The following is an 8,764-nucleotide window of genomic DNA, read 5'->3' as shown; positions in this document are numbered from 1 at the left end:
ATTTTTTAATTAGCGGGCGAATTAATGGGGAAGCGCTCTGCGTCGAGAAACCATTGAGTTTCTTATAGCGCAGTGACTTTCGTCGCAATATTAATTTTTTTATTGCAGAGGTTAAGGGATGAAACGGGGGTTGATGGATGGGGAATTTAATTCTCCATTGAACAGTCTTTGTTTCATCCCTTAATATTAATTAGTCGGCGAATAAATCAACTGAAAAACATAAAGTAAACATTGAGTACAAGGAGGACAAAAATCCCCCTCCGAACCTGTCCCTGTCACAGCGGGACTGCTACTGCCGAGTTACTCACGCACCCGACTTACATTTACCGACAATTCGACCGGAACGCCGCCTTTCCCGTGGGGTACCAACTAACTTTTTTGGAGTCAGTCAAACCCCCCGATCCGGGCCTCTACTCAGGTCTCTTTGGGTGTTGCTGCAGACCCCAATGTTATTGTTAGAGTATTTTGCAATTTTTAATTAATTAATATGTTGTCGTTGCTCCACGCACATTTTATTAGAGTTTATAGTGACTACGTACTAAACCTGTCAAGGTAATTCTGTATATTGCAAGCAAGTGTTTACGCAATTTGTGTAGTTTTCAGTATTACAGGCTAGAGTGTTTGTTTTGATTACAATCAATGTATTTGTGTGAGTTTTATTGTAAAATTTAGAGTGACATTCGGTCATGGAATTTATGTTTGGTTTTCAGAGCCTGAAGAAGCTGCGATTTGCAGCGAAACGTCGCGATTTGACAATAAATAAGTATTGCTGAACTCTTCCAACATCCCATTAATTATTCCTCTTATTGTTAACCATGGAAATGAACAACGTCATTTTTACAAATATTTATCGAATTTCTGATTTTTTAAATGAAAATCAAAGGCGTTCTTGTCACAAAAATATCAAAAATAATTTTTTGCAACTACAGACTTCACATTTAATGGAAAAAAATAGGAATAATCCATTATTCATGTGTAATTTCATAGTGCGCAGAAGTGAACTCCAAGCAAAAAATACAAAAACGACGATATCTCGAAAAATTTCAATGGGATGGTACCCATATTTTGTTGTATGTAGATAAATAGCATCAAAACGCATATTTTGAAAGAAAAACAAATTTTGAAAAAAATCAAATCGGACCAATACTTTTTGAGATATTGACCAAAAGATTTCGTTCATCCAGCATTCCAAACTTTTTTACCATGAAACCTAAATGAACAAATAATAACAATATTTAAATTGAAAATTTCTGATATGATTAAACAAAGAAAGCTTTGACTCAATATTCCGTAACTGCAAACAATAAAAATGATAATAATTATGTAATATTATCTGAATCAATAATGGAAATTTCAGACTCTCCAAAAAGGATAGAGCAGAAGTCAAACGATCATTTAAAATTTTAATTTTTAAGTTGGTGCTGAAAACATTAGGTGGTGATATTCTAAGCGTGGAATTATATTGATGATATAAACAGCGGATCAATTGAATTAACGAGTGAACTAATTATAAAAATTTATGAGTGTTCACCAGAAATCTACTCTCTGGACTACGTTCGAGAAGAAAGTGGATTATAATTATGATCGAACTTTTATTCAGTGAGCATAGGAATTAGCACATGAGCAAGTCATTTATTGCAATGTGAAGAATTAACACAATTTATACTGATAGAATATGATTCATTTATTCCAAACGAGATTCGTTAACTATTAACGAATGGTAGAGTTGAATATGACCAAATGCTTATTCGTTAATAGTTAACGAATGGTTCACTTGAATGGCGAAAGTTAAATCAAACAAGGCTCCTCAAATATACATTCGTTAACTATTGGGACCGAATAGACCTTAACCTCCAACCAAAATCCATTCGTTAACAATGAATAATCCGTTCTATCAGTGTAAAGCTAATAAATTGGGACATTTTATTTCCATCAGTTGCGTTGCTTTTTGCAATTAGAATGATTATGAACAATGAATTGAAAAAAGGAATATTGCATCTGACAGGAAAAAGGACATGATAAAAGGGGCATCAACCACTGAAATATACTACATACTGGAAAGGGCACTGAGCCGCCCGAAGCGAGCCGAGAGAGAGGATCGATTTTGGGGGCCGCCTGTCTCTGTCGTAGCGTCTGCTCCAAAAGTATTTTCTTACCTTGGACAACGTATAGAATTTAGCATTGGCATTCAGTTCTTTTTGGTTGCATATGTCATTTTTATTAAAATTCAAACTCATAAAATGTGACAGTTGAAAATTTTATTCTTTCCCAATGTATACTGTGTAACGAGATTTTATCGTTACTGTAAACTGTTTTACCAACATGAAAATCCATGAGACAAGAATGGTTAGAGTGAGGGACAAAGAAGAGAGCGACATCTAATGCCAGCTGAACAAGCTGCGCGAGAGATGAACCACGCATGAGGTGAATAGACCAATCAAATAATGCCAAGAGGCGTGGTTTGGGTGAAACCATGCTTCTGAACATTACAGAGAGGCTGTCGATACCCTATCGCCTTATCTAGAAACTTGCCAAGCTGTTTGGGCTTGGGTACAGTCATCCCAAAAACAAATTCCAAGGCGCGTGGTAAATCTCCCAAACGTAAAGTCACTGAGTGGTAAAAATATCCGAATATTGTATAGTAAGTGTTGATTGTGCATTTGAATTGGATGATACACTATAGTGGATGAATGGTGAATTGCACAGGGGAGAGGGAAAATGGGTTTCCAAAGGAATAAGAATATGAAAATAACTGTTTGGTTTTTCAGATGAACTGACGAATAGACCGTTCCATAAAATCCCCGACAAGCAGATATCTTGGAGAGTGTAGACATGGAGCTGATTATTGTAAGAGTTTATCATTATTGGACTTTCGAAAAACATGTGAATTGATTTCCTACTGTAAAGACGAAAAAAGATGCAATAAAATCCACGAATGAAAATACAGGAGCAATTAATTTATTACGCAATGACCTATTATCTGCTCAGCACATTTCAAGACCTTAAAATCAGCTGTCTCAATAATCGCCAGAAATATTGCCCAGTAAGAGATTCTTAGCCACGGACTCCACATAGGTTTGCATCACTTTTTCCCAAAATGACGAATTATTGGAGTGTAATATTACATTGAGTGTCTAAACCAAGAAAGGGGTATTGGATGAATTCCAGAAACTGAAAACTCTTATTTGTTCGACTCCACAAATTGATTGCACATAGGAATATTGGGATCCATTTTACTAGGTTAGTGAAACTTGGAGACTATGGAAATATCAGACGAAAGAGTGATTTTTATCCATCGTGATAAAAATCACTCTTTCGTCTGATATCCAGAGTGATAAAAATCACTCTTTCGTCTGATATTTCCATAGTCTCCAAGTTTCACTAACCTAGTAAAATGGATCCCAATATTCCTATGTGCAATCAATTTGTGGAGTCGAACAAATAAGAGTTTTCAGTTTCTGGAATTCATCCAATACCCCTTTCTTGGTTTAGACACTCAATGTAATATTACACTCCAATAATTCGTCCTTTTGGGAAAAAGTGATGCAAACCTATGTGGAGTCCGTGGCTAAGAATCTCTCACTGGGCAATATTTCTGGCGATTATTGAGACAGCTGATTTTAAGGTCTTGAAATGTGCTGAGCAGATAATAGGTCATTGCGTAATAAATTAATTGCTCCTGTATTTTCATTCGTGGATTTTATTGCATCTTTTTTCGTCTTTACAGTAGGAAATCAATTCACATGTTTTTCGAAAGTCCAATAATGATAAACTCTTACAATAATCAGCTCCATGTCTACACTCTCCAAGATATCTGCTTATCGGGGATTTTATGGAGCGGTCTATTCGTCAGTTCATATGAAAAACGAAACAGTTATTTTCTTATTCTTATTCCTTTGGAAACCCATTTTCCCTCTCCCCTGTGCAATTCACCATTCATCCACTATAGTGTTCATCCAATTCAAATGCCTTGGCACCATCAACACTTACTATACAATATTCGGATATTTTTACCACTCAGTGACTTTACGTTTCGGAGATTTACCACGCGCCTTGGAATTTGTTTTTGGGATGACTGTACCCAAGCCGCTGTTTGTGGGAAACGGGCCAACGTACTGGCGTTCCAACTGGGTGATTCTAGAGGTGCTATTGACTTAGACTAGGGACCAATGGCTAAGTGAGAGGACTAGCGCCCCCTCGATTGCCCCGTCGAGCTGATTGGTGGTGGTCGGGTAACGGATGACCCACCGCCGCTGAGATGTTCAGACTAGGGGGAGAAGGCCCTAATAGATTTCCNTTTACCACGCGCCTTGGAATTTGTTTTTGGGATGACTGTACCCAAGCCGCTGTTTGTGGGAAACGGGCCAACGTACTGGCGTTCCAACTGGGTGATTCTAGAGGTGCTATTGACTTAGACTAGGGACCAATGGCTAAGTGAGAGGACTAGCGCCCCCTCGATTGCCCCGTCGAGCTGATTGGTGGTGGTCGGGTAACGGATGACCCACCGCCGCTGAGATGTTCAGACTAGGGGGAGAAGGCCCTAATAGATTTCCAGACAGTCGGTGACAGGCACTGGAGTCGAGCGGATGAAAATCGTCCGGTCCTCGACGACGGTCGTAAGTGGCATTAATCCGTTATGGATTATGGGGGTCCGTTGTGAGGACAAGATCCGGAACAGCGAGAGAATGGGACGCTTCGGCGTTCCAAACAGATTGATCGGATTACTTTGAGGACGTGGGGTATTTTAATTCCATGTTCTCAGGGATCCATCACTTCGGGCGAACGAAGTGGTGTTGGCGTAGATCCGTGGGCCGGGAGTTAGGCCGACTCCTGGAGGCCCGATCGCACGTGCCTCCACGACGAGTACTCTGGGTGTTGGCCCGCGATGATAGTGCTTTTACCGAGCATTGAGGTTGAGTTGGGGTGGGCACAGGTGGGTGAGAATAAGTCTCCGGATACCTGTGTCGCATGTGCCTCTCAGTGTTCGGCGCTCCGAGGAGTGAGAAGGATTGGCAGGTAATAGTCGACTTCTCCAGAGTTGAGCCACTCTGGAGAGGAAAGGAATACGTCAGAGGAATGGAAACATCCTCTGCGAAAGATAGTTGGAGGAATGGCTCCTGGAAGATACGCTTTATCGAGGTCTATCGGCTGAAGACGAAGATCGATCGAGTGAATTACTCCTAGTATGGTGGACCTTGCCCACTCTACCGTTTTACGCTGATGCTGGCTCGGCATTGTTGGTCCCGCCACGAGAAGTCCTCAGGGTAGACGAATTATCCTCTGAGGCCGGTTTACCGTTGAATTTTCCGTAAAAATCCAGCTGGCGCCCGACATAATTGAGCGATAGAGAAAGTGCCAAACTAGTTTGGGATCTCTGCTGGTGATGCACCGGGAGAAAATCCTTCACAACTGATATACACTGAGAAAAAAAATTACTTTTGCCAAGGAATCATTTTCTTGGGAGAAGAAATTATTTCTTACGGGGCGTATTTCTCCAGGCCAGACTCAGGGAGTCCAAGTCCATCTCTAAATATTACAATTATGTTCAATTATGGAATGTGTATATTACATATGACCTTGAACTCCATTGACAATTATTAACCTTTAGAATTATTTCAAATTATTATACGGTAGAAAACCTCGAATTTGAAAAAATTGAAAAATAATGAACCGTGTTCATTCACGGTCATATGTAGCATAATCATCTCATTATTCAACATAATTGTAATATTTGAAGATGGACATGGACCACCTGGGAATGACTCGCCTAGAGAAATAAGCTCCTAAAAAAATAAATTCTTCTTCCAAGCAAATGATTCCTTGGTAAAAGTAATTTTTTTTCCCAGTGCATGGGGTATTTACAATTCTATTACGAGTGAATTGACATGGGAAAAATACATAAGAATATACAATTCAATAGATTCTTTATTCAATTGATCTGACGGGAAATCAAAATCCTCTGAGTCAGTACCGTCCTCAGTATTCGGAATTTCAAATTTTGGTATGTCCAATATAATTCCTGAAACAGAAAGTTGATATTTGAATGATATAAACTTTCATTTCAAGAGGAATTAATTCCTCAAATTCAAAAACATGCCTCGAGTTTCTGATCTCTATTTGATCTTTCCAATACTGTGATGAAAAAGTAGAACGTCCCAATATTTATTTATTCTTCTAGCATCAAAACCATCTGTAACAAATCAATTCTTCTTCTTCTTCTTGTTCTTCTATTTTTATGGCACTGACTGAAATGTCTTGCGGCCGAACACATCAATTCACTGCGAATAACTCAACCTAAGCTTCTCAACTCGCTTGTACCGTGGGTCGTTTGGCACGTTACGCGCATGCGCACCGTCGAGGGAGAGAGAGGTGGCCCCCAATATCTACTCCTCTCTGGCTCGTTTTCCGTTTACGAGTCTGGCATTGCAGTGCCCTTTCCAGTATATAGTATATTTCAGTGCTTGAGACAGACAGATTTAACACTCAACGCTCTTGGTGCGGCTGAATTTGTCTCTAATGAAAACGACAGATTTTCTGATTATGCTCAAAGCCCCCATGGTCGCTCCTGGTCTCGAGTTTTCATGGAGATTTCCCATGTAATCTTTGTCATAAAAGCCCATATATAAGAAGCGACGTCAATCGTTGATAACTTGAAAAGGAAATCTGAGAATCTTTCAGGAAAATTCATAAATAATTCAATTTTGATAATAAACATTCGCCAAACCCCTCAAAAGCCTATATTTTGTTCGGAAATTTTCAGTTTTCTTTCGATTTTTGGGCTTTGGAGTTGGCGTGGAACTGCACATTTAGATAGCGAGAAAAAGACTTATTACATTGACGATCTCATATTTAAATTATCCAGGGAGTCAGAATGAAAACCGAAAAACTTCGTCGTTCCGACCTTTTGTTTTTAAGCACGCAACATGTATTCTCTATTTTTCTCCATATTTATAATGGCCTCAATCGAAAAACTTTAAATTTGCATAAAGAATGTTAATTGGACAGTTTCAGACAAATCAACTTTGCAACATCAGTAACATCGAAATTAGATACAAAAACCAGTCGCTGGAAGCCAATACCGCTATCAGCTCCTCACAGAGACTCCAGTGGGCACCAACGCATTCCCTCTCTGTCGTTACAATCAGAACAACACCGACAAGAACTTATGATTGATATTAACACTCTAAGAATCTGCAATCTGCCAAAACAATCGTCGTTTATGGAAAGGAGGTCTCCACAAAAGTCTATACGTTCTTTTGAATTGATTGCAAGTTGTCACCATTTAGATCCACTCAAAATTATACCATTTAGATCCACTCAAAAAAACTCGCACATCACTGACATGGCAAAGAAACCCCGACCTTTAATAACCACAAAGTTCTCCAAATTTCCTAAGAGTAGAATGACTCTAAACAAACTTGTATTTTTTGGTCTAATGAGCATTGCAGTGCTTATCATCTCCATTCTAATATCAGAGTACAATCAAAAGCCCTTAAACTTTGCAAATACAACAATAGAATTGAGAAACAATATCTTAGGACAAACTGAAGCAATAGAAACATTAATTGACCATTTTCAATCGAACTCCAATAACTTCACAGTTGTGATTTTGTTAGGAGGGATAGGGGTTGGTAAAACCTATGCCGCGAACATAATAAAGAATCATTTCCCTTACAAAAACAACATCTTCGAGTATTTCCCACCAATAGCAAAGCTGATTCCCTCAGCTTACGGATTGTTATCTCACCGTCATTGTAATTTACTGATCGTGGAGAACCTGAAGACCGAAGACGTGAGGGATTTTATGGGCTTCACGAAGTTCATTCAAAAGCAGGAGAAACGTCCATGTATGATTATTTTGGGAATTTTAAATCCTCAGGTGACTGATGATTATTTGGCTAAAACTATAGACCTCAAGAAGGCAAATGAGGAGTTGCAAAATTTATTTATGGAGGCGGAGATAAAAGGCAAGGTAATTAGATTCAGTTCATTGGGACCTGAAATAATTGGTGAGTGCATAATGAGAGAAGTTAGAGACAATGCTGTGCTACTGGCTGATGGAGATTATGAGGCAGTTAAAACACAATTGTTGATGATGGATAGTGGCTGCAAGGGTGTACGCGGGAAAGTTCGTCTGTTGGGTACAAAAAAAAATTAATGAAAGACGCAATATTTTAGTTTGTTTAGGAGCAGCGAAGACTTGAATAATGAAAGGGGTTGAAATTCAATTGTTCCGCATTTTTGAGAGAAGCGTTTTACTTTCTTAAAATGGCTGAAATGAGAATGTTAAAAATCGATTATTCGTGACAACTACTGTAAATGTGTTGACCAAAAGACGAGGGAAATTTATTATTCGGAAGAATTGAAAGTGGTAAATTAGTACTCATGGTGTAATCGATATAACACTGGGACTATGTAGGAGTTGAATAAAAATTTAATCATCGATCATCTACAGAAATATTGTTATGCTCATTTCGAAGTTTGCCAGAGTTAACATCCGCAGGTATTTTTCAGCGCCCCCTCCACTCCGCCGTCCACTGGTAGCCATCACCTAGATACGGCAGAACGTGGTGAATGTACCCAGGTAGGGGAAAACAGATGAGCCCGGCTCGGTCCAAGCACGGCGGCCGGGCTGCGAAGTTCAGGGCCCGTGCTAGACATGTTTATTGAAAACTAGGATGATAACATAAGACCAGGTATGAGCGTGGATTTCGGCCTAGCGTAGGTTGCCAATCGTTGGCTAGGCTCAATTAATCGTTACTTA

The 8,764-nt window shown here is 39.3% G+C and overlaps 1 protein-coding gene and 1 long non-coding RNA gene across 2 annotated transcripts; both read left to right on the top strand.

The window, feature by feature from the left end:
- Positions 1-2,533: 2,533 nt before the first annotated feature.
- LOC107044414 lies at positions 2,534-2,944 on the top strand. The gene is made up of 2 exons (XR_001461339.1): positions 2,534-2,641; positions 2,769-2,944. It is a non-coding gene; the product is annotated as an uncharacterized LOC107044414 (long non-coding RNA).
- A 2,868-nt stretch (positions 2,945-5,812) lies between these two features.
- LOC107044413 lies at positions 5,813-8,334 on the top strand. The gene is made up of 2 exons (XM_015266283.1): positions 5,813-5,823; positions 7,006-8,334. The coding sequence occupies exons 1-2, from the start codon at positions 5,813-5,815 to the stop codon at positions 8,156-8,158; spliced, it is 1,164 nt and encodes a 387-aa protein (XP_015121769.1). The 3' UTR covers positions 8,159-8,334.
- The last annotated feature ends 430 nt before the right edge of the window (positions 8,335-8,764 follow it).

Source organism: Diachasma alloeum, unplaced genomic scaffold (genome assembly GCF_001412515.2).
Source record: "Diachasma alloeum isolate Michigan unplaced genomic scaffold, Dall2.0 Dall_scaffold_00729, whole genome shotgun sequence".
NCBI classification, from domain to species: domain Eukaryota; kingdom Metazoa; phylum Arthropoda; class Insecta; order Hymenoptera; family Braconidae; genus Diachasma; species Diachasma alloeum.
This window is presented reverse-complemented; position numbering and strand designations above follow the sequence as displayed.